At 35.1% G+C, this 27,242-nt stretch overlaps 1 protein-coding gene across 4 annotated transcripts in view; it reads left to right on the top strand.

Annotated features, from left to right (window-relative positions):
- The first annotated feature begins 8,970 nt into the window (after positions 1 to 8,970).
- Positions 8,971 to 27,242, top strand: part of PCNX4 (pecanex 4) — a 31,126-nt gene continuing 12,854 nt past the window's right edge. Inside the window, exons 1-7 of one of the 4 annotated variants that reach the window (XM_016198206.2) lie at positions 8,971 to 9,217; positions 18,524 to 19,268; positions 22,744 to 22,923; positions 23,008 to 23,522; positions 23,781 to 23,881; positions 24,007 to 24,129; positions 26,248 to 26,608. In XM_016198206.2, the coding sequence (XP_016053692.2) occupies positions 18,580 to 19,268; positions 22,744 to 22,923; positions 23,008 to 23,522; positions 23,781 to 23,881; positions 24,007 to 24,129; positions 26,248 to 26,608 (1,969 nt within the window). In that variant the 5' untranslated portion in view covers positions 8,971 to 9,217; positions 18,524 to 18,579. The other 3 variants (XM_087820091.1, XM_016198208.2, XM_016198209.2) reach the window with 3 other exon arrangements.

The following is a 27,242-nucleotide window of genomic DNA, read 5'->3' as shown; positions in this document are numbered from 1 at the left end:
CTGTATTATATTCAACCAAAGGGAAATATTATTATTTCCTTAATCATCAAAGCTTTGAACATTTAAGTTGCCCCCAATTTTAAGCATTAGAAATATGCAATAAACACATGTGCATAAATTATTTTTCTTCTATTGAATAGTTTCCATAGGAACATATTAACCAGTTAAAAGGTGTACGTATTTTTATAGAGTTGCTAATAAATATCACTAAATTTCTTTCCAAAGGGATCATATAGATTTGTATTACCCTAGCACTCTTACCAGGGGGGGACCCATGAAGGGAGATACTGTTATCCTTCTAAGCATCACTAATTCCTAACAACCTGCCTATTGCTAGTAAACACACAATACATGTTTACTATTGAATTCATAAATGAATAAATGAGAATGCCATTTGACTGGATCCTCACTAACACTGAATCTTATTTTGTTCAAATTAGAAGATCCATAAAAAAAAAATCTTCTTGCCAGCATGAAGATCTTTTTCTTGGTATTTAAACATTTTCCTATACAGCACCAAGTGTAATGTAATTTCACTCAATTATAAGCTATCTTCTAAACATAAAATATTGTGGGATCACTTTCCTAACTTGTCACATTTTGTGGTATCAGAGATATAAGTTCTATTTAGCATTTATGTATAAGCAAATGAAACAGTATCAGCCATACTTAATTCATCATAACTGAAGTGCAATTGGTTGTTTTCCTTATTTTGTTCTTTTTCCTTGTGAATTTTCTATCCATTAAACTTCTAGTTCTTTGATGTTAAATAATGTTTCTTTTTCATCTTTGTATCTGCTAAACTGACTAGCACAAAATATTTTGCACATAGTAGGCATCAGTAAGTACTTTGGTATATTTATCATGCTATATATTTTCTGTTTGACCTTATTGAGAATAATTTTCAAGAATCATTATAAAATCAATTATATACTCACTTAAAAATATACATTCCAAGGATCCCTTCTTTATGTTAAAGTAGTAGAATAAAATTATCAGATAAAAAGGAAGCTTTAAACTATCCTGATTCGATTCTTCTTCACAGGTTGTAAATTGTGGGAATGTTACCAGAATTGTCAAATTCTCCCCAAAGCAATCTTCAAGCTAATCAACATAGACAATCAGTCTTTTCATTTCTATAGCAATAAGAAAATTTTAAGCAGTATCTTTTGATTGGAACTGTCTTGAAAATGCTTAGGTGGAGGCCTTATTTTAAAATTCAACTAGCCTGAAATAGTAAATGTAATTTGCCAAGCATCCCAGAGAAAGAAGGAAGCATTTGGTACATTTTCCTAATTGTTTCTGATTGCTGCCTGGGTAGCCACAGCACTTCCACATCTTCAAAATCACCTCTGAGGGCTTTGACATCTTTGACTACTACTTTTAATCAAAGAGGCTAAACGTAACATAATTTGACTATTATGTAGCAGAAATCTTAGCAATACTGGCTTTAACATTTTATTTGACCTTAAAAAAAGAGCACTAAGAAAGTAAATAGTTAGTACTTAATGAATTCTGATTAAGATGACATATTCCATTATGTTAATACTAACAGAAATCACTGTCCCAGGAAAAGTGGTCAATACAGAAGTTGGCAGAGTTTAGTTCCCCAATAGTAATCTGTTTAGGTCTCTTAACAATAAGGCTAGCTCACTCTTAAGTTTCAAAGTTTGGTTACACCTTTAAAAACTGCATAAAAATGTTATAGCCTGTCTTTATTTCCATCCATACCATGATAAATTTAACACAAAAATAATACATCAGAAATTTAGAATTAAATGCAAATTTAGAGATATAGCCCAATCTCTTCACTTGAGGGAAATGAAATCTGAAGAATTTAAGAGACTTGCCCAATGTCAAATTATCAAGTTTCTTGCTGACAGTGAATTATAACTCAGATCTTACTATTTCTGATTAAATATGCTTTATATAACACTATGAAAATCATTGGCTTTTTCCTTCACCATATTAAACTTCCACTATTTTAATCTGGAATTAAGTTTCCATGGCCATTTATCCAACAAAGAAGAAATCAGTTACTGGGTTCATACTTTGATAAGGAGTGAGGAAAATAATGGTCTAGTAAATGGATATTATGAAAAAAGGACAAGTATCTCACAGTGTTCTCAGGGCTGCTTTTGTTTCTGAACAGAATGAATCGTTCTATTTGGGAGGAGGCAGTAATGGATGGGATATTGGAGCTATAATAAAAAGGAGGGGAAATTCACTCAGGGCCCCCTTGTTGTTCTTAAAGATTATACACTGTCTCATAAAGTAAACACTTCACTACGTGCATCAGGAGAAAAAGGAATAAAAATTCTTTCTGGAAGAATCCACATCACATTCAGGTTAGTATTTTTAAGATGTACTATATTTTTAATGAAAATGCATGCTGGGTAAAGGAGACATACATAAACAAAGGAAGTCCTTTTTTTACAGAGTAAATGTAACTCTTTTATGCTTTCATAGGCCAGTGTTCTAGCCCAGAGTACTTTGGAGTATACCCATGATACAGGAACAAGTTGTCCAGGGATACTGAACTGTGGAATTCAGAGAGTATGCCTCTACACTAATTGGGTCATTCAGAATAAAAAATATATTTTTTCAGTAGACAGTATGAGTATTTGTTTGGTTTTATCACATGTGTTAGGAAGGGCATTTATACCCTTAAAGAAAGCTTGTCTTTAAAATTTTATTCACTATTGTCACCAGGAGAAAAAGTTATAAAGAAAAAAATTCACAGGGAAAAAATCCATAGGCTAGTTTTTTATTAAAAAACACTGTTAAATAATCCATAGTTTGTTTCTTAATATATGGTTTACCTCTACAAATAAATGCATCTTTCTTGCATGCTACTCTTTACTGGTATATACATTTTCTACTAATTACAAAGTCTTTTAGGAGGACATTTTCTATGTAAAAACATGAATCTAATATTTGGCTTGAAACTCATAAACAGAATCTTTTAAAGTCAGTAGGTTTAATAATTATTCTAACATTAACCTCTATACATTGGTTTTCATTTAAACTTAAGCGCCTATAAAACATCTCCAGTAAAATAGAAAATTTTAATTACCTACATAAATTTTATTAAAAATTGTTGTACTTTAAAATTATATTGCTAAAGATAAGCCACATATGAAAATTTCTTCTATTAATACTTAGTCATTGCTGGTTCAATAAAATAGGACTGTCATGTATTTTATTTTGCATATTATGTATAACATATACTTTCTAAATGTACAAGTATTTTACATGTATACTTATCTATAAATACACTAATACATGCATATTTTACATGTACCGTACTAAAAATTAGGAATTTATATGCAACATTAGAAATCAGTAATCTTGAGTATATAAATTCAGTAAATGCTCTTATTTAATATAAAATAAACTAACTTTAAGAATTCCTATTGATGAAGCACTGAGCAGTCTCTGAATATCAGAGCTCAAAATTTACTGGTATATCAACAAACTTATTATAATTTTCAACTCTAATATACCATCACACCAACAATGGACACTGTTGATACTGTTTTTTATATTTAATGTATAAATTTTATTTACCAAATGTGGTTTCATTTTCCCTAAATATTTATCTGTGAGTAACCTCCAGTTCTCATATTTTTAAATATATTAACCTGAATAGGGCATCACAATGTAAGCTATAGGAAGTAATTCTAACCAGTGTGAACTTTTCCATTCAACAGCAATAGAATCATGACTCTGCAAAGATTGTTAGAGAGTATATAAGCTTTCCTCTACCTTTAGGCAAATTACCCCTAACTCTCTTCCCACCCCCACATTCTTATTTAATTATGAATTCAAACAGAAATTTTATCAGGCAACTTGTTCAATGCATTTCCTTATATATTCATTCTATAGGAAAGTAAAGATACTAATTTTATACAGTTGGTACATTTATAAACAAAGAAATTGGTAGGCAAGTGCCAGGAAAAGGACACCTATTTCAGGTTACTAACTTCAATTCTAGCTTTAGAAATTTACGTTACTAATAACACATCCCATCCTTGATAACACAATCAATAGAAGAGGATAATTGATGTTCCAAATTTATAATTTTCAACTCTAATATAATATCCTACCAACAATGGATATTGTTTTTTATATTTATTCCCAGGACACTAGGAATAGACTATGAAATCTGCAGTCAACTCTTAATTATATGTGCCAAATAAAGGGGAATCATTGTAATTAATTCAGATCTGTAACAATTTTTATAGAGTCAAATTATAAATACTCCTGTGGATATTTACAGAGTTTGGTTATTCTTAAAATTTGATCTTCTGTTGAAGTTATATTCACAAACTTTTATAAAATTTAACATAATTTTTAAATGAAACTCTAGCCTTTAAAATATCTCAGTTTAGTAATTTTCAGTCTACTAATAATTCTGTGTTCTTTTTAAATGATTATCTAAAATAAGTTTCTATCAGTGATGGATGGTAACTAGACTTATAGTTATCATATTGTAAGGTATATAAATGACAAATCACTATGTTGAACACACCTGAAAATAATTATAGTGTATGCCAACTAAACTTTAATAAATTTTCAAAAATAAAAAATAAGTTTCCAGTGGTGATAATATTCAAAAATAATATTAATTGAAACACTTCTAAAGTTAAAAATCTAATCTGTGAAGTTACTGACATGAAACAATAATGAAACTTAAGAGCTACACAAGAAAATTCAAAAATTTTAATCAAACCCAAAATCTGAGAAACTCTATCCTTTCACCCTATACTCCTCATCAGGAATTACTGTAAGATTTTCAAAATTGTAATTGGAAAATATATTTCACAACAAAGCTTAAACCAATTAATGGCAAAGCTATGATTACATTATACATTGTTTAATGTTTCTATTTATTAATGCTTATGTGGTATGGAATTTTTCTATATTAAAGAAAGTTTTGGTATGAAACTTTGTAATTAATGATTGGTCACTCCCTTTCTTTCATCATGTCCTCATAACTCAATGTCATCCAACCCACACGCCTGTGAGCATGCTGGGGCTCACTAAAATTTCTACCCACCACATGCCCATTCATGTGGTCTTTGTATGCATTTATACGCAAATCATGATCTGTGATATAAAGCAATGAGATGAATTTCAACAACCCATGTAAGAAATGGATCATTTTATTTCAGAACCCCTTTCTTCTCTCCTGATGATTTTCTTCACGCCCACTAATATCCAAACCTTGGCACTGTCTTCCAATCTCATGATTTCAACTTTTTGTTTTAATATGTCTTTATTGACTTCAGAGAGAGGAAGAGAGAGGGAGAGAGAGACAGAAACATCAATGATAAGAGAGTCATTGGTCGGCTGCCTCCTGCACGCCCCCCACCAGAGGTCGGGCCAGCAACCCAGGCATGTGCCCTGACTGGGAATCAAACCGTGATCTCCTAGATCACAGGTCGATGCTCAACCGCTGAGCCACACAGGCAGGGCTCAAGTTTTTTAAAATGTAAAAATACTCCCAAATCTGTCTTGACTTCTTTCCTCAAGGTCCAATCTAATTATTTCTAACTGGATATACCCCACAAGTTCCTCAAACACATGTCTCAAGTGGACTGTCTCTCTTTCCAAACCTGTTCTTCCTCCTGTGCTTATTTAGAGTACTTCAAACTTTGTGGTCACCCAGCTTAAAGGTTAGCGTCATCTTTTTTTTTTTGGTCTCCTTACCACCACCTCCCCACCCCATCCCACTCCCACCCCCAATCCAATATTTTACCAAGTTTTGGCAATTCTACTGCCTTGCCCTGGAAGTTCAGCTTCCTAATCCCATGAGGCCATTTCACCTCCTCTTTAACCCATCCTACCCTGTGCTGCAGCTCTGCATGGTTATTTTCAGAGCCCTCTGGTCAATCAATGGTCTATGGGCAATGGGGCAGAGTGAGGATTTTGTTTTGTTTCTTTACTTTTTGTCAAGAGGAGTAACTGCTGTATGAACTGCAAATGGGCATTACCATTACACAATAACATGTATGTTGTTATAATGCCTGAATAAACATTTTCTCTGGCTGAAAAAGCAGCTCCAGGTTTTTGATAAAGTTTCATTTTATGTGAATCAGCAGGGTAACAAAAAAATGTGGATATTGGAGACATACAGATGTGTTCAATTCCAGATCTTATCATTTATTTTACTTTTCTGATGCTCAGATTCCTTATATTTGAAATGAGAATAATAAGCTACCTCGTAAGTTTAAGACTAAATAAGGTATATGTGTACCTGACTCTATATATGCTCTAAATATTTGTTGAATGAATGAATGAATGAACCCCTACCTGGAACACCTCTTCTCCCATATCTTCATCCAGCTAACTTCTACTTCTCTTTTAAAACTTGGTTGCAGCCATCTGAATTTCCCAGCTAACTTCTACTTCTCTTTTAAAACTTGGTTGCAGCCATCTGAATTTCCCAAGTATGACTTTTGTGTCCTTCTTCCATGTTTCTATAGCTCCAGTGCATATTTGTTTATCACACACTGTAATTACTGATGTCCTTGTCAGTCTCCCAAGTGATATTTTGGTAAATTCCGAGGATAGGGTTCATGTTTTATTTGACTCTGTATCTGCAGCAATTACTGTGGTTTGTGGCAAACAGCATCCACTATTTCAATAAATGTTAAATGATTACTTTGTACACAATTAACCAAAGGTCTGTACTATAAAGCTTTACTCATTTTATTCTAGGATAAAGCAAAGTACAAACATTGGGAAAAAAGAAAAATTTAACCACCAAATATCTACTGCAGGTATTTTAACAAAAATGTTTCTGGTTGGGTCATGTGTAATTTGGGGTGATGAAAAAGGGTATTATAAATACAGCCTCTCTACAGAGAGGTAACAGGTAAGCACTTAAGCTGTGCCAGTTAGTTTCTTTACTAAGAGCTTTAGTTATTTGATTTAATCCAGTCTACACAACTTCCTCTGGTGTAAGTTCCATCTCTATTATTAGCCCAATTTTACAAGATATGGAAATGAGTGCCAGAGAGATTTTGTAACTGAAAATCTACACAAGGAGCGCAGTGAGCAGTGGTATCAGGGTTCCAACTCAGGCTTCCTGATTCCTGAGCCTCTACTCTTAACTACAATATGCTGACTTCTTAGAAATAGCTAGTTTTTCTTTTGTTGTTGTTGTTTTAAATATATCTTTATTGATTTCAGAGAGACAAAAGGGGGGGGGAGAAACATCAATGATGAGAGTCATCACTGATCATCTGTCTCCTGCACACGCCAACTGGGAATGGAGCCAGCAACCCAGGCATGTGCCCTGACCGGGAACTGAACTGCAATCTCCTGGATCCTAGGTCAATGCTCAACCCACGCCCAGCCAGGCTTTTTTTTTTCTTTTTAAAATGTTTTTATTGATGTTAGAGAGAGAAAGGGAGAGGGGGGGAGAGAAATATTGATCCCATGTACCCACATGCAACCCCCCACCAAACCGCAACCCGGGCATGTGCCTGACCTGGAACAGAACCAGTGACCTTTCCGGAAGACAATCAACTAAGCCACACCAGCCAGGGCAGGAGTCGCTTATTTTTCAAAGATGCTTAATGCGGTATTCTCACCCAGGATAGCTGGGGTTATGTCTTCCCCAAAGAGTGTAAAACATGACAGATGACAGGAGCACATTTTCCCTTCACACTGAACTATGAAAGGTTTTATCTGTAAAATGTGTCCTTGAAGACAAGTATATGCACATCACGGACGCTGCTCAGTTTTCTTCCACATGCTTCCAATAAACTACGCTTTTGCTCTGGATAGTTATTATTATTATTTTTTTTAAATAAGCCTTGGATTTCTTTTACTATTAACACAAAAAAAATGTTCCTCATTATGACCTGAAAACCTAAATGCTTAAGAACTAAGGCATCACTTCCAGTAAAGCCAGAAAAGAAACAACAAAATAGGCCGCATATATAATTTTGAGATTAGGAGGTCCAAATGAGACAGTTCTAAAGCCCCTCAACCATGCAGAATTGCCCGGGTCTCCGCACCCATCGCCAAGGGGGAACTCGGGCACACTGATACCGACAAACTGGCCTCAGTTCCCTTATAGGACGGTCTAAATCATTTCAGACTAATTTAAAGCTCTCAGGGGCTGCCTTTCAACCGACAATCTGGACAGTGTCCAGAACACGAGGAAGAAACTAGAAAATGGAGGCAGTGGGCACAGGGCAACTTTTAAACCAGCAAAACCAGGGATTTTGTGGCCACCCTGTAATGATTCCCCGATCTGAAATTAATGCTAAGTAACAACAGTTCACCACAACGCTTTTTTTCCAGTTGGAACACCGGGACTTTACCTTATTAATAAAGAGCGATACGTTAGTAACATGTTTCAACGATGGGCATTTGGGTTCCTTATATTTAAATATAGAGTCGCGACCACTCAGGAGGGGGGAATGCAACAAAGGGGCTATAGCTAGCACTATGTGCAGTTTCAAATCTTCCAAGCCGAATAGGACGTTATCACTTAAAAGCCGTTTATTACCGTCGGCGTGTAGGGCGGTGGCGGCCAAGGTGCGAATGTGGTTAATGGAGGTCGCAGGACCCTGAGTCGCAGGAGTCGCACTACACTACACAGCCATACCACGGGAGCCCGGACGCTAGCAAAATGGCGGCCGCACCTCTATCCACGCGAGAACACACGCCCGCGAAGGAACGTCACGTCACCAGGGCAACGACGCTCTTGCGTAAGGGTGCGGTCCGGGTGAAAGTTCAGGGCTGGCTGTGCGCCCCCTTAACCGCTGTACCGCATCTGGGCCCAAGGCAAGGCCAGATCCCGAGCGACTACCACGGCCCTGGGCCGGGCGAGCTACGGCCCAAGTCCGGAGCGTACGGAGCGCGCTTACCTCCCCTACTCCGCCCCGCCCGGCCGGCCCGCAGGGAGTCGCCGGACGCAGGCGCAGGCCTGGGGGTGTGGCGAGCCAGGCGCCCGGCCCGCCCCGAGCGCGCGCCCGGTTCCACGCTGGGTGGCGCTAGTCGGCGTTGACGTTAACCATGGAAACGCGGAGCGGGCCTGCGCGCGACCGAGGAGGGCTGGCTGCCTGGCCCGCTCGGCTTCCCCGGCTCCGCGTCTGGGCCGCAGGCGTTCTCCTGGGGGCGCGCCGGCCTGTCCACCTGCAAAAATGCAGTCCCGGGATGCCTTTGCATCGCCTCTTTCCTCGGGTGATTAGAGGTATGTTGCGTCCCCAACACCCACCTGGGGACTTCTTTGTTGCCTTACATTCCAAGCTAGTGTTGTTCTTGCAGTTTTAATTGCGATAGATTTCTCCTTCGTTATAAAACCTTCAAGTGCGACTATTAACTTCCAGAGACGCTAGAAGTATCAGTCCGGTGTGATTTTAATTTTCTTTTGAAAGACTATTTTAGCCTGTTGACTTAAAACATTTTGTTTCTAAGAAACACTTGTGAAATGGAAAATGGCCTTTTAAGTCTTGATTTAGGGATGGCCTTGTTACCCCAATAAAGTTTACAAATTATGCTCCTTAGATGGTACTGGACTTTTTCTCTCCTATCTCCAACTTAACCACTTTTGCCCCAGTTGGTGAACTTCTGGCCCCCTGACCATTAATAACTCTTTATTCGCTGATCTGCTCCCTCTGTCTACAACTCTTCGTCGAGGGACCAGTGTTTATTTCTATGAAGTCTACTCCATCAGAAGTTATTTATCAGGCCTCTAAATTAATTATCTGCTCTATTATTATTTATTTCTTATTCAGCTGTATAATATTAGGTGTTTTGTTTAGTTTTGGTTAACTCATTCCTGCAATTAGGGCAAAGACCACCCTTTATATTATTGGGTTATCCTTTGTCACCCATGATAGATCCCAAAAACCTTTATCATTCCAAGTTCAAATATTGCCATTTCAGTAATTTGCATGTTTGGGGCGTATACATTACTCTTAAATTTCCTACTTAAAGAGCTGCCTACTAGTTATGAATTGCCACTGAAAATACCGAGTTGGGACCTTTTCTTTTGTAAGAATATTATTGAGATATAATTCACATTCTATATAATTCACCCATTAAGACTTGTACAAGTCAGTGTTTTTTAGTATAGTCGCATAATTGTGCAACTTTTAGAACGTTATCATCACCTCAAAAAGAAGCCCTGCACCTTTTAGCAATCACTCCCTGCTGCTCCCCCATTCTCGCTATCCTCACCAGCATATGCAAACACTAGTCTATTTTCTGCCTTTATAGATTAGCTTTTTCTGAACATTTTATATAAATGGAATCATACAATATGTGGCCTTTTGTGATTGGTTTCTTCCACTTAGAGTTCTGTTTTCCAGGTTCATCCATGTTGTAGCATGTTTCAGTACTTCATTCTTTATAGCCTAATGATCTTACGTTGTATGTATATACCACTTTTTATTTCATCCGTTGGTGAACATTTAGGTTGTTTCCATTTTGGAGCTATTAATAATATTTCTGCTATGAAAGTTCATGTACAAATTCTTGTGTAGACTTGTTTTCCTTTCTTTTGGGTAAATATCTAGAAATGAAATTTTTAGGTTATGTGGTTACTCTGTGTTTGACCATTTGAGGAACTTCCAGACTGTTTTCCAAAGCAGCTACACCATTTTACATTATCACTTGAAGGTTCTAATTTCTCCACAACCTCACCTATACTTGTTAGTCAAGTGGACTGAAATGGTATCTCGTTATGGTTTTGGTTTGCATTTCCCTAATGAGTAATGATGCTGAGCATCATCTTATGTGCTTGTTGGCCATTTTCCAAATTAGTAAAGGTGGTGATGCTTGGAAAAGTAGAACCTTAGTATATTCCCTTTTAGATTTTTAAAAATACTTTTTAGGAACATGCTTGAGTGTGTTCTATTTATTACTCTACTGACAGTTTGTGCAGTCATTTTTATACATAAACAGGAATTATTTTTTTCTTGACAAGTTTAATTTTGTTTAATAATTTTATGTTATTTATAAACTAACTTTCTGTTTCTTGCTTATTCTCTTGGTAATGAAAATTGAAATAATTCCAAAATTGCTTTTACCAGTAACAATTATTTGAAAGGAAAATTATCTCTACCCTACTGTATTGTAAACTCCTTTGGGTCAGAGAACAGCCTTATTACCATCACCTATCATTTTGTAAGTACTCAAAAGTTATTCAAAAGTTCAAATTTATGGAAAGTACTAATTTATTATTTAACTATTTCTCTTTGAAAGGAAGAATAACACATTTAGTCTATATTAACAATGATCAAAATGTAATCTTTAGTATTCACCAGCATCTTCTAACTACTTTGACAGCAAGTTAACATAGAGGAGGAAAGGATTCTAACGTGTCCAAGTTAATATCCTGCATATGTAAAAAGTTCTTTCAAATTAATAAGGAAAGTGAACACTTTAATAGAAATAAAAGGCAAAGAAACAATTTACCTAAAAAAAAAAAATGATATTTATCTACACATGCAAACATACACATATGTGTAATGAATATTCTCAGAGAACTAGATCATATTCATGTAATAATAGGATTCTATAAAAAGGAATACCCAGGGGTAAAAGAAAATATGAAAGCAAAGATTTAATAAAATTTGACAAATATATTAGAAGATAGTTTCTTGAAAGTACAACAAAACAGTTTAGGCACAATGCAGAAATGCTCAGTAAGTATGGATGGATTCAGTGGAACCTCATACCTGTTAGGATGGCTGTTATATATATATATTTTTTTAAAGTGTTGCCAAGGATGTGGAGAAATTGGAGCCCTTGTACACTGGGAATGCAAAATGGTGCATCTGCTATGGAAAACAGTATGGGAGTCCTCAAAAAAATTAAAATTGAGCTACTATATGATCCCACAATTTCACTTCTGGATATTTACCCAAGATTTCAAAGAGATATTTGACCCTCATGTTCACTGCAACATTATTTATAACAGTGAAAAAGTGGAAGCAAACCAAGTATCCATCAACAGATGAATGGATAAAGATATGTGGTATATATGTACAATGGAATGCTATTCACCCCTAAAAAGGGAGGAAACCCTCCCATAAAGGACATGGATGAGCCTTAAGACATTATGGTAAGTGAAATAAGCAAGTCACAGCAGAACAAATAGTGCATGATTCCACTTGTATGAGGTATCTAAAATCATCAGACTTCTAGACACAGAGTTTAGAATGATGATTGTCAGGGACTTGGGGGAGGAAGAAATGGAGAGTTGCTGTTTAATGATTATAAAGTTTTAGTTATACAAGATAAGTTCTAGAGATATAGTGTATGACCTGTGTTGCCAGTTAACAGTACACTTAAAATTTTGTTAAAAGGGTAGATAAACCTATGTTAAATGTTCTTACTATAAAAAAAAATCCGAATCTAACAGAAAAAGAAATATGTGGATTCAATGAATGAAATCAATCAATAAAAATAAATGATAGATTTCTAAAAAGTAATCTTCGCTAAACAAAAATCGGACAATTGCTAAAACTTCTGTTTCTAGAAATTCTGTTTGCCAAACTTAGAGAACTATAAATTGAGTACAGTATAATTCCAGAAAACTGCCACTTTTAATCTCTTTCTTTGTTTTAGTGGATTTTCAGGCTAGTGTCTTGCATGATTGCTGAGTTAAAGTTTTGGTAACTAAGAATTGTCTCCTAGTAAATTACTATATCGATCTGTTTCCTACCCGCTGGATAATGTATAAGAAACCTGGTGCAAATTCTAAATAAAGCAACATTTCTATGGCTGTTTTGTTTTCCCGCTTTCAGAGAAGCATCTGAAGAAAGCATATGGCCTAAATCAGTATTATGATGCCAACTGTATGCCTTGAGTTATTTTTCATTTCAACATGTTGGAGGTAGCAGCTGTATAAATGCACCAATCTGTCCAGGAATTAAGTCTTTCAAAGGGAATGCCAAATTATCATTCAGGAATTAAGTTTTAATTATTCTATTTTTTGTAATAGTAATCCAGATTAGGATTTAGAAAATCTCTGTTACTCCCTACAAAGAAAATATTTTTAAAATACTCGAAGATCTGTAATTAAATTAAAAGTCAAACAGTACCAATTTATCATAATTTTTGCCTTAATGAATTTCCAGTATGTGTCATTTAATCCTCTTTTGTTCTTAAAAAAAAAAAACTTTAAATTAGTCTTTCAGCAACCTGATATATATGCTACCTGTCAAATTTCCCTCATAATTTTTTTTCTTTGTGTGCCTTCTTCGTTCATGACATTCCTCCTTAACTGGTGTATCTTTTTAATTCTCCTTGGCTTAGTTAAGTCTTTAAGGTTATAATTGAAGCCCTGGCCAATATTTCTCAAAGTAGTTTCCATAAAACACTGTACATATGATCCGTTATTAGGTATCATGGGAAAAATGGGTTCCATGGTCAAATAAGTTGGGAAAACTCAAATGATACACTTTAAGCAGGTTTGCTGTGGTATTTTTTTTAACTTCAAAGATGTTTCAAAATCTTTAGCTTTCTGATAGTCTTTGTGACTCTTCAAGATGACAGTCTTTGACCATAGATCCCTTTTCAAGAAACATTCTGTAGAGCAAATAATCCTGTTTCCTTCAGCCTTTTATTTTTTTTAATTTTTTGTTTTGTTTTACTTTTGTATCTCAGCCTTTCTTTTAATAGCCCATTAAGATAACAAATTACCACCCTGTCCAGTGTGACTCAGTTGCTGGAGCATCCTCCAGTGCACCAAGAGGTCACCAATTCAATTCCCCCATCAGGGCACATGCCGGGGTTGCAGGCTCAATCCCCAGAATGGGGCGTGCAGGGGGCAGCCGATCAATGACCCTCTCATCATTGATGTTTCTATCCCTCTCTCTCCCTTCTTGCCTCGGAAATCAATAAAGATTTTTTTTTTTTAAATAATAAAATAAAAATGAATGGAGATACTTTCCAAACAATTAAAAACTGGGAATAAAGAATTTACTGTTTTGAGTGGAACAGTATATGCTGGAAGAAGTTTTCAAAAACAGTAAATATGCCCAACTTCCCTTTTAAACAGCAGTATTTAATGTTTTTCAACTTTAATCATTTTATTTAAGCTATGCCATTAATGTATTGCATGCCTTCCCATGTCAGGGTATTTTACTAAATATTATGGAGAATCAGAAGTATCTCAAGATTTAGCCCCTCACAAATAACTTACTAGTAGAGAAAAGAAAGACATATGAAAAGACAGCATGTGAAGAGGTGAACAATACAAGAAATTCCTTATGTTGATACATGTTACAAGATGAGTAGTATGAACAAGCAATGCTTTTGATATACAGAGAGAAGAGAAGCTCAGTTTTGCCCAAGTGCTCTGCAGAATTTTCAGAAAGGAGTAGGCTGAATCTTGAAAGTTGATAAAATTACTAATTAGGGAAGGATGTCATAGGCAAAGAAGAGGGTTTGAGCAGAGGCACTGAGGATGAAAAACACAGAATGTGTTTGCAGGGCATGGGGTTGAGAGTTCGAGAGGATATTTGGTAATCTGAAGAGATATAAAAATGTCATGTAAAATACACTCACAAACACAGCATAGTGTGTATGCCTTCTGAAATTTTTTACTCCTATACAAATTACACAACCATGTATACATACATACAAATGTATGTACTCTTGTTTTTAAAATACATACAACTGGGTCTTCCTGTGTTTGTTTCACTTTTCATTATATCCTGGGAATCTTTCCATGTTTCCACATTAAGAGTAGATCTTCAGAATATTTCACTGTTTGGAATATAATCACAGAATAGTCAAAAAATTAAATGAACATAAGTAGTAACATGCATGCAGCTAGATAACCTGGTTGATAAGTATCTTCAGTTTTAGGCTTCCTTTCCCAGCAAGCCATCTCACCTTGCTCCTGACTTGCCTCAGTGGAGCAGGGGAGGCCAGCTTTTCCTAACTCCCTGGGAGAAGTTCAGGCACATCCAGGCTCTTCAAAAAGCCCAGGCAAGCCATCAAGTTTATTTTCCTATCTGATGGCATCTTTCATAAATAACTGAAATCAGAATGTTTACCCCTGCTGACTTGCAGAAAAACTATTTTAAACTGACGGGAAGAAAGGCTATTTTAAGCTGGCTTTACATTTTTTTATGTGTTGTAAAATCTATATAACAAATTTTATCATCTTAACCATTTTTCAGTGTACAGTCTAGCGATCCTGAGTACATCATCACGTTGCTGTGCAGCCATCACCTCCATCCTTCCCCATGGCTCTTTCTATCTTGTAAAACACTATACCCATTAAACAGTTCTCCTGTACCCCCAGCCCATGACAACCATCATTCTTCTTTCCATCTATGATTTTGATTATTTTAAGTCCCTCATATAAATAGAATCATTTGTAATGTGACTGACTTTCACTTAGCATTATGTCTTCAAGGTTCATCAGTGTTGTAGCATATTGCAGGATTTCCTTCCTGTTAAGGCTGAATAATGTTGCCTTATACGTATATACCACATTTTGCTTGTCCACTAATCCTTTGATGGACATTGGGTTGCTTCCACATTTTAGTTATTGTGAATAATGCTGCTGTGAACATGAGTATATAATATCTCTTCCAGACCCTGCTTTTAATTCTTTGTGGTGTATATCTAGAAGTGGAATTCCTAGGTTTTATGGTAATTCAATTTTTAATTTTTTCGAGGAACCACCATTCCCAGAAGTTGTGCCATTTTACATTCCCAACAACCATGCACAAGAGTTCCAGTTTTCCCAGATCCTCATGAATATTTGTTTTTTGTAGCCATCCTAATGGGTGTGAGGTGATATCTCATTATAGTTTTGATTTGCATTTCCCTAATGACTAGTGATGTTGAGCATCTTTTCATTTGCTTATTGGAATTTGTGTGTTGTCTTTGGAGAAATTCCTATTCAAGTCCTTTCCCAATTTTTTTTTTAAAATATATCTTTATTGATTTCAGAGAGAGGAAGGGAGAGGGAGAGAGATAAATAAAAACATCAATGATGAGAGAGTCATTGATTGGCTGCAGCCCGCAACCCGGGCATATGCCCTGACCGGGAATCGAACCCCGATCTCCTGGTCCTAGGTTGACGCTAAACCGCTGAGCCACGCCCGGCTGGGCTGCCAATTTTTGAATTGTGTTGTTTGGTTTTTTGTTAAGTTTTTGGAATTCTCTATATATTCTGCATATTAATCTCTTATCAGGTATATGATTTGCAAATATTTTCTCCCATTCTGTGGGTTGCCTTTTCACTCAGTTGATAGTGTATTTTGATGCACACACTTTTTAAATTTTTATTCAGTTCAGTTTGTCTGTTTTGTTGTTGTTACTTTTACCTTTGGTGTCATATCCAAGGAGTCATTGCCAGATCCAGTGTTGGAAGATTTTCTCTTGTGTACTGTATTCTTCTAAGAGTTTTATTGTTTTAGTTCTTACATTCAGGTCCTACATTGTGAAATAGTTTTTGTATGTGGTGTTAGGTAAGGGTCTGACCTCATTTTTTTGTATGTGGATACCCTGTTTTCCCAGCATCATTTGCTGCAAAAGACTATCCTTTCCCCATTGAATGGTCTTGCACCTTTGTCAGATATTTAACCGTATATGTAAGAGTTTACTTCTGTGTGCTCTATTCTGTTCCATTGGTCTATGTGTCTGTCTTTGTGAAGATGGCTTTAAACATAGTTTTTCTTTTCTAGCACAACATAGGATCCCTGAGGTGATATTTTGTTAGCTAACCTTGTGTCAGGCAACTGTTTTTCTGAATAAGTTACTGAGTATATCCTAGGAAGAGGAAAAGTTGAAAATAAGAGAATCCACATTACTTAAGATACAGATTTTTGTGGTCCTTAAAATAATCTAGACCAGTGATTTTCAACCTTTTTCATCTCATGGCACACATAAACTAATTACTAAAATTCTGCGGCACACCAAAAAAAATTTTTTTTGCCTATCTGACAAAAAAGAATAGGTATAGTTTTGATTGATTTACAAAAAAATAATAATAGTAATTACCAACCCTTTTTGTTCTAAAGTGACTTTTTTGAAAAAAGTTATCTTTATTGTTGAAAGTATTACCTATGTCCCCCCTTTTCCCCCCATTGATTCCGTCCACCCCAAACCCCTAACCCCAGGCCTTCACCACACTATTGTCTGTGTTGATGGGTTATGCATATATGCATATAAGTTTAACCTCTCCCCCCGCACCCCCCACCCCCACCTTCCCTCTGAGATTCCTCAGTCTGTTCCATGCTTCTGTGTCTTTAGATCCAGTGACTTTTTAAAAAATCAGGTGCCTATACTTGTAAATAAGGATTTCTGGTACCAAGAGTTAACCAATCAGATGCAACCTCATTATGAGATGTGACCAAGAAGATGCAACTCATATATGACCTATATATTTATGATTCAAGAGAGGGCATTCACACCGGATGGCTATTGTGTTGGCTGCTGTCATTTTTTAATTTGATAGTTTAAGGGAGAAGAGGTCAGCGCCCCTGACTGGTTTTAAAAATTCTTGCAGCACACCAGTTGAAAATCACCGATCTAGACTAAAGCATGTATGGGTCTTCTTGTTTCAAATACTTTCCTAGTGCTGGTAGATTTTTAAAAACTGACAACAGAAAGACTAAAATTTGAATCACGAAGTGGTTTGCCTGTGGTAATGTAGCTAATAATAAGCATTATTCTGACGCCTGAAGTCTTTTGGTTGGAACAATGAAATCATTGTTCTTTCTACTACTTGTTGAGATGCCAGTGACTCTTTATTAGAATGCTACTATTTTAGCAGGATTTAACTTTTAAATTATCTGAAAATCCTAAATTTACTATTATTGTTAAGTGATGTGATGACCAATACTTAGTATTTATGTTTTCCATTTCTATTTAATTCAAGGTAATTATAGAGAATATCCTTGTTTTATAGGGCAGAGGTTGGTAAACTGACCTACAGGCTACACCTAGCCCACAGCCGGTTTGGGTAAATACTGTAAAGTTTTATTGGAACACAACCACTCATATCCATTTACATATGTATTGTCTATGGCTGCTTTTCTGCAACTACAGCAAGTTGAGTCATTATAACAGAGACCATATGGTCCACAAAACCTAAAATGTTCACTCTTTGGCCCTTTATAGAAAAAATCTGCTGACCCTTGTAATAGAGGAAAAAGTTACTCAAACAAAAGTCCTCAGGGAAATGATTGTTAAACCAGATTTGAGTTGAAAGTACTGGCTTTTTAAACTTTCCTTTGGTCTCACAATCTAAAAATGTGAGTTAACGTAAGATTTAATTCCAGATATTAAGTTCTAGATAAATTAATAATGAATGTGGTGTGTGTGTTTTTTCCAAATAAAAAACAACTTAGCAACTCTTTGTTTAGTGCCAAGTATGTGTCAGGCAATGGGGAGGAGGTAGAGAAATGAAGTTGTAAATCCAGCCCTTGAAGGAATTGAGGAGGTAAAATAGAAATGTGGGGTTTCTCCCAAATGTTTTAAGTATGGCATTTCCAAATAGTGACTTTTTTCCTTTTCTTTTTAGAGACTGCTTTGTTACAGAAAAGGATGTGACTTTCAGGATACTCCTGAGTGAGAAGGATGAGTCCTGATGTGCCTCTACTGAATGATTACAAAAAGGACTTCTTTCTGAAGCGATTTCCACAGACTGTGCTTGGAGGCCCTCGACTCAAATTAGGCTATTGTGCCCCCCCTTACGTATATATTAATCAAATTATCCTTTTTCTGACACCATGGGTTTTGGGTGGAATAGGAACATTTTTGTACCAATTAGGAATCCTAGAAGACTATTACACAGCAGCACTCTCAGGCGGACTAATGCTTTTCACTGCATTTGTCATTCAGTTCACAAGTTTATACGCCAGAAACAAATCGTCAACCGTAGAAAGAATGCTAAGCACAGATATCTTAGCAGAGGAAGATGAACATGAATTTACAAGTTGTACTGGTGCTGAGACTATCAAATTTCTAATTCCTGGGAAGAAATATATAGCCAATATGGTTTTTCATTCTGTTCTTGCCGGGTTAATGTGTGGTCTTGGAACATGGTATCTGCTCCCAAATAGAATGACCTTGCTGTATGGCAGTGCAGGAGGCGCTGTTCTACTGTTTGTCTTTGGATGGATGACATTATGTACAGGAGAATATTCATTAATTGTAAACACAGCTATAGAGACTGCGACTTTCCAAACCCAAGATACTTATGAAATTATTCCTCTTATGAGACCTCTTTATATTTTTTTCTTTGTTTCTGTAGATCTTGCATACAGGTAATACACTATCAAATACTTTATAACTTGCTTTGTTTTAAAACACACACAATAGGAGCACTCTCCTTAGTATTAAAAAATGTATCTGTGAGTTGGAAGTCATCAGGACAAACCATTAGGTGGTAGTTTGTTTTGATGATTAATCTCTTAGGACTAATCTCTGTTAAACATACATACTAAAGCAGTAAGTAAATCTTATTGAAGAGTAAAAAGAAAACCCTGTATAAGATAAGATAAATAAGCAAAATTTCAATCCTGTGTTTCACTTTAAATAAGGAGCTATGAATCTATATGGTAGCTGGCTGAAACCTTTGAAAAGAGATAGAACTTTACTGTGAGGAAAAAATGATAAATTTTATGTACAGATTGAGTGTATGATGAATAGATAACATCTAGTTTTGTTATAGTAACTATATGGAAGAAATACTGATTTTTAAAAATTAATTGGCTACAGAAGAAAAATAGAAAAAGTGTTTAACAAAATTGTTTATAAAATTGTTTGATAACCCCTTTTGCTTACCTTTTCTAAACCCCTTTTGCTTGCCTTTTCTAAATCTGACTTTTCTTTCTCTGTAGATTGCAGCTTTCTCTTTTACAGGTTAGTGTGCAGGTAGAAATGGATAGTCATGTTATGGACTAAATGTGTTCCCCCCAAATTCATATGTTTAAAGCCCTAACACCCCATGTGATAGTATTTGGAGATGGGGCCTTTGGGAAGTAATTAGGGTAATGAGGATGGGGCCCTGGCCTAATCTGGGGGGAGGGACATAGAAGGGATGGGATCATTGGGGGGAAAAGGGGGACATTTGTAATACTTTCAACAATAAAGAGAAATTTAAAGTCAATTTAATAAATAAAAATTCAAAAAATAAAAAATCTCAATTTATAATTCGGTTACTTTGCTTTTTGTATTACTCATTTCTAAAAAAAAGCATAAAATATTTTTATTGTATTCTATTTCAGTTTCATACAAATTTTCAATGTTTATAGTTTTATAATTACAAAGAAGATTTTTTTAACTAAAAGAAAAGGCAGTGTTCAAATCTATTTTTAAAGAAAAGAATGACATTTTGTGCATAAAAATTAGCTCCAACTTCACTTTTAGAAAATATTTAGCTTCTGATTAACAAAAAGTAAAGAATCAAGAAGATCCTTATATATTAGGTGTGATACTGCAGATAAATAATGTATGAAATTTGTACAGTATTCAGATTTGGACATTTGCCAAATATATCAAATTGTCTTAATTTTATTTCAGAGAATGTGAACATTGAAGAGACAAGTCCCACAGTATAGTGATCTTTTCTCTTTTCCCTTCTTTATTCTACCCAGTACAGTGTGTATTAATAATTTTAAATGACTCTTTTTGTGTAGTTTTATCAAAGACAAGTGTTAAATCTACAATACTTTGTTCATAGACTCTCAGGAATTGCTTGAATGAAGATGCATATTTATATCACTATAAAGAACTTTTTTTTCTGGGCATGAGAATCATAGTATAGAATTTGAAATATTTTAATGGTGGTTAGAGTGAAAACAAAGTTTTTTTCTTGGGGGCTCAATTTTTTGCCATAGAATATTCTTGTTATAGTATCAAAAACATTAGAATTTAAACATTTTTATGTAAAAGAATTAACCACAATAATAACCTATTTGGGGCTGAGCCATATGCACAGGAACATAACCACAACGTTTGGTTACCTTAATTACATGTGCCTCTATTTATTTATGATCTCCTTGTATGTAAATACTTTTCTATGCCATTGCTTATTGTTTATGTTAAGAACAAAAAGATTTGGGGAGTAAATCTTTAATTTGGATAAAATATTTCCTTAGTATACATTATTTTTACATGTTATCCTCTCCTTGACTGTGTTAGCAAGAGAATTGTTATCTTTATTTTAAGGTGTAATTTAAAAGAGAAGTTTTTTTTCATCACCATTTATCCCCCAGACCCTCGTCCACTTCCATCCCCTCCCCTCCCCCCGATAGTCACCACAATGTTCCCTCACCCGTGAGCTCTTTCTCTTTTTTTCTTTTTTGCTCAATCCCTCTATGCCCCATGAGCTGAACACTTGCTCTCTATGAGTCTAAAGAGAAGTGTTATCTTTAAAAACAAAAACAAAAACTGTACATACCTGCATGTTTTCCTTGACCTTCCTGTGGCTTATTGTGTGTGGTTCTATTTTCTTTTTTGTTACTTCAATGTTTTCTTCTCAGGATGAGATGAGTTTTATTTTAAACTACACTACACAAAGTATTGTCCTCTAATTTAGCATCACATTGTAACCTTGTGTTCATTAATTCTCTGCTTATAAAAATTTGAAGGACATCCATTATGATGCAGAGTGCATTAGCTGGCATAGTCCTCATATGTGTGTGACCAGACACATTATGCTATTATATCTGTAGTTTTTATGCATTTGCTTCTGGACTGTTAACATACGTTTAAGTGGTGACTATTACAGAAGTTGCCTTTTTCCTCAACTTTGATTTCTAGCAGCTCAGATATTCAAGTACAGTTATAAGTTTTGAGGTTTACCTCTTTTAAGCTATCTCTGGAACTCCATAAGTGCTATGACATTGTTGCTTTTCAGACAAGGTGATTGTCTAACCTCATTCCAAAAAATTAGTAACATATTAATAATGTTTATTCTTTTGTGCTTTAAAGTTTTTATTAAATTATTTGAAATCACCTAATGATGTTGTATTTAACTGGTCAGTGCTGTATGAAGAACTAGTTTATCAGCTTAAGAGAAAAGCCATCTCTAATTTATGAGATTGTGTAATACTTGTTTGTATTCTCAAATCCTTACCACTGTATATACGAAATAGAAACAGTGTTATAAGTGCTAGTTAACTTTCCAGGCTAACCCACAGAGACACACTCATAACCTAATGTTGCTGATCTGCTTTTAACTACACTAACTTCAAATTCTGGGACCTGGGCACAAGACAGTACAAGAGAGACTAGAAGAAAGGGAAGAGCTTCCTCTCTGCCAGCTACTAATGTGTGAACAGCAGTAAGGCTTTGGCTTTCTCAGGGTTACTTACAATTTTAAATTTAAAAATTTTTACTCAAAAATCATTGGTAGAATTTAGCCAATGTAGTTTATACATTTAAGGGAGAAATATATTTGCCCTGGGCTCAGTTCAGTTGTACAGATTCCTAAATTCAATTTTATTCAATAAATTTTAATGACATCTTCCTTCTTTCCACATTTGAATCCACATAGTCTCTAAGTGATAAACTTTTACACTATTGAGTAGGGAGGGTAGGACAGTGATCACAACTTATACGTGTTGATCTTTTGGAATTTGGGACTAGGACCTTTCTGTAGCATTCTTTTGTTTTTTGGGGGGGATGATATGTATGGTGTGGGGAGGTGGTGGTGTATGTATGTTTTGTTTTTCCTGAAAAGATTCTCTTCTATGTATTATTTCTTGTGATTTAAATATTTTCTTTTTCCCATAGGTTTATGGTAAATATACCAGCTCTAGAACAAATGAATCAGATTTTACACATCTTGTTCATATTTTTACCCTTTCTGTGGGCACTAGGGATTCTGCCCCCACCCGATGCGCTTTTCTTATGGGCAATGGAGCAGGTTTTAGAGTTTGGCCTTGGAGGTTCACCTGTGTCTACTCACCTATGGTAATTATTTTAAATATTAAAGTTATATGTAACTCTTAAAAGACATTTTTTCTTTCAAACATATCCTTTTTTTTCTCTCTGCAGGTTATTAATAATGTTCATCATTTCTTCTGGAACAGCTATAACATCGTATTTCATTCCCAGCACTGTTGGAATGGTTCTTTTCATGACTGGACTTGGGTTCTTACTGAGTCTTAACCTAAGTGAGATGGGTTTTGTCTTCAAACACAGTGTAACCGGACACAGAGTTGGAACCAAATCTAAGGCTTCACCCATTGGCTCAGAAAAGCAGTTTATTTGGAAGGAATGCCTGTTCCACATCATTATATTAGTCTTGGCTCTCTTAGAAAGTATTTTACTGCATCACTTTGCTTGTTGCTCACAGATTTCCAAAAACAGTCCCCAGGCTATTGTTAGCTATGTTTTGATGATAGTACTTATAATACTATGGATACTTAGAGAAATTCAAAGTGTCTATATCTTTGGAATTTTCCGAAACCCTTTCTATCCAAAGGATGTGCAAACTGTGACATTATTCTTAGAGAAGCAAGCAAGGCTCATGAAGATTGGTGTTGTCAGACGGATTTTGCTAAATCTAGGTAGGAAGGTAAAAATCTACTTTGTGTTATATCTACAGAATGTACAGAAATGTTATAGAATTCCCATATTTGTGTAAAATATACTTCATATAAGTGTTTATGTTTTGGTTGGTTCATTTGGTGGTTTTGGGGGGAGGGTTGTTTGTTTTAGTTAATTGCTTAAGTGGTCATTAAAAAAACCTCATATTGGCCAAAATAAAATATGGTAGAATGGGTTACCTTGCCTTAATTTAATTTGTCTTTTTTTGTTTATCTTAGTGTCACCTTTTGCTATGATAGCATTTCTTTCATTGGACAGTTCCTTACAAGGGCTCCACTCTGTGTCTGTCTCCATTGGATTCACAAGAGCTTTTAGAATGGTAATCCTAGTATGCACTTAATAATATTTTCCTATTTCTAAATTTAATTGTGATTTTTTTTACTCTAATAGTTTACATAGGTTATCAAATTCTCCCTAATCAAGTGGATAATTTGTGTGCTGTAGGTATGGCAGCATACAGAAAATGCTTTACTGGAGACGGTCATTGTATCTGCAGCGCACTTGTTGACCTCCAGTCTAGATATATGGTGGAACAGAAGCCTAAATACAGGAATCAAGCTCTTACTGGTAAATGTATTTTTTAACAGCTTTATTGAGATTTATTTTGTATACCATAAAATCATCCACTTAAAATATTTGGTTCAGTGGTATATATTTAGAATTTTTCAGCCATCACCACAATCTAATTTTAGAACATTTTCAACATCCCATAAGAGACCTCTTTTACATTGTCATTTCTCATTCTTACTCTCCATCACATCCACCCCCTGATCCAGCCCCCACAGCCATCAATCTGCTTTCTGTTTCTGCGGATTTGCCTGTTCTGAACATTTCACATGAATGGAATTATACAATAGAGCCTTTTGCATCTGGCTTCTTTCACTTATGTTTTCAAAGTTCATCCATATTGTAGCATGTATCAGTGTTCTTTTTTGTTGCTGAGTAATATCCTGATTTATGGATATACACATTTGGTTGATTAATTCATTAGAAAATAGATATTTAGGTTGTTTTCACTTTTGACTATTATGAGTAATGCTGCTATGCACATTCATGAACAAATTTTTTATATGGACATATTGCCAAATATTTTTCCAAAGTGGCTGCAGCATTTTACATTCTCATCAACAATGCATGAGGATTCTCATTTCTCTGCATCCTCACAAACACTTGTTATCTGACTTTTTCATTATAGTCATAGTGAGTATGAACTTCTATTTTGTGATTTTGATTTGTATCTCTCTGAATGCTAATGATGCATCTTTTCACATGCTTATTGGCCATTTATACTTTTTTTTTTTTTTTTTTTTGAGAAATGCCTATTCCAGTACTTTGCCCACTTTTATTTGGATTATTTGTCTTTTTATTGTTGCGTTCTGTGAGTTCTTTTTCTATTCTGATACAAGTTTCTTGACAGGTATCTGATAAAAGTTTTCTCCCACTCTTTAGGTTGTCTTTTATTTTCTTGATAATGTCCTTTGAAGCAAAAAAAGTTTTTAATTTTGGTAAAGTTCAGTTTATCAATTTTTTCTTTTGTTGCTTGTATTTTTTGTGTCATATCTAATAAACACTGCCCATTCTAAGATCATAAACATTTACTATGTTTTCTTCTAAGAGTTTTACAGTTTTAGCTCTTATGTTTGGGACTGTAATCTCTTTGAGTTAATTTTTATATATGATGTGATACAGGGTTCCAAATCCATTCTTTTGTATATAGATGTACAATTGTCTCAGCACCATTTATTGGAAAAACTATTCTTTCCTCAATGACTTTTCTTGGCACCCTTGTCAAAAACCAAATGAGGGTTTATTTCTGGACTCTCAGTTCATTTCCATTCATTTATATACCTATCCTTGACTATACTGTTTTGACTACTATAACTTTGTAATAGGTTTTGAAATTGGAAAGTGTGAGTCCTCCAGCTTTGTTCTTTTTTTTTTTTTTTTTTAATATATCTTTATTGATTTCAGAGAGAGTAAAGGAGAGGGAGAGAGAGAGAGAAACATCAATGATGAGAGAGTCATTGATCGGCTGTCTCCACACCCCCAACTTGGGATCGAGCCCGCAACCGGGAATTGAACCCCAATCACCTGGATCCTAGGTCGATGCTCAACCGCTGAGCCCCGCCCAGCCAAGCACTTTGTTCTTTTTTAAGATCGTTTTGACTATTCTGATATCCTTACATTGCCATGTAAATATTAGTTTTGACTTTTAATTTTTTGCAAAAAGGCATCTGAAACTTTCATAGGAATAGCCTTGAATCTGTAGATCAGTTTGGGGAGTATTGCCATCTTAAAAATATTGATTCTTCTCATCCATGAACATGAGATATATTTACATTTATGTAAGTCTTTAATTTATTTCAACAGTGTTTTGTAGTTTTCAATGTACAAGTATTATGCTTTTATTAAATTTATTCCTAAGTATTGTATTCTTTATGATGATATAAATGGAATTATTTCCTTAATTTTTTTGGCTTGTTTATTGCTACAGTATAGAACATAATTGATTTTTTAATATTAATCTTGTATCCTGAAACCTCACTAAACTCTTAGTCTAATAGACTTTTAGTGCATGTCATGAAATGAATAACATAAAGAATAAGAATTAAAAATCATTTTAAGAATAAAAAAGGAATATAAAAGATTCCCGAAGAATAAAAATTTATTTTTATGTCTTTACAGGTTGGTATCATGCGTGATCGTCTGATCCAGTTCATCTCTAAATTGCAGTTTGCTGTGGCTGTACTTTTGGCATCATGGTCGGAGAAAAAACGTAGAAAATCAGCCACTACTTTATGTATACTCAACATTGTTTTCTGTCCATTCGTGTTGGTCTTCATAGTTTTTTCTACACTACTGTCTTCTCCCCTACTCCCTCTCTTCACCCTTCCTTTGTTCCTGGTGGGGTTTCCCCGACCTATCCAGAGTTGGCCAGGAGTGGTGGGCACTGCAGCCTGCGCGTGTGCAGATACAGTGTATTACTACCAGATGATCCCAGGTTTGACCGCTGCTCTGCAGTCTGCAATGGTAGCTGGAAGTTTAGGTAAGTAAATGGGTTGTGCTTAAATTGTCACTAATGTATTTAAAGTAAAAAAACATGCACACACAGAAAAATAGTCTTTTGAGCCAACCATTACACAAATTCTAATACTTTGATTATAGGCAGAAAGACTAAATATGAAATAGATGAATATCTCTTGCTCCTTATTTTGAGGTAAAGTTATAAAATAAAAATACTAAGGGGAAATTTTATTAAGGTGATCTGACAATCTTTTAAAAACTTTTTCTTGAATAAAGTCAGGTTGTAGCTTCATTACTGAAACATGAAAACACCTTATCTCCCAAAATTTTTATGTATTTATGAGTTCATATCAAGAAGATGCAGTAGCTTTAGACCCATAAAGAATGAAAAGTAGCTTTATTTTACATAGTATCAGATTGAAGAGCTTAAGGGAATTTGCTCATATATTATTAGTTCTTATGTAACAACTTTAGCAGTCTGACAGGGTTACAGGGCAAGGTAACATAAAGGCTTTGGTCAATGATTGGTTGCCTCCCAAAATGAAGTGCTGTGTAAATTAGCAATATTTTCTATGAGAATGAACTAATTTTATGATAATTATAATTGTATGTTACTTTTATAATTTTGTCATACACTAACTGCAAATTCAAGTATA

Source organism: Miniopterus natalensis, chromosome 1 (genome assembly GCF_054644295.1).
Source record: "Miniopterus natalensis isolate mMinNat1 chromosome 1, mMinNat1.hap1, whole genome shotgun sequence".
Taxonomy (NCBI): Eukaryota; Metazoa; Chordata; class Mammalia; order Chiroptera; family Miniopteridae; genus Miniopterus; species Miniopterus natalensis.
Note: the sequence above shows the minus strand (reverse complement) of the source record. Positions and strands in the feature narration are given on the sequence as shown.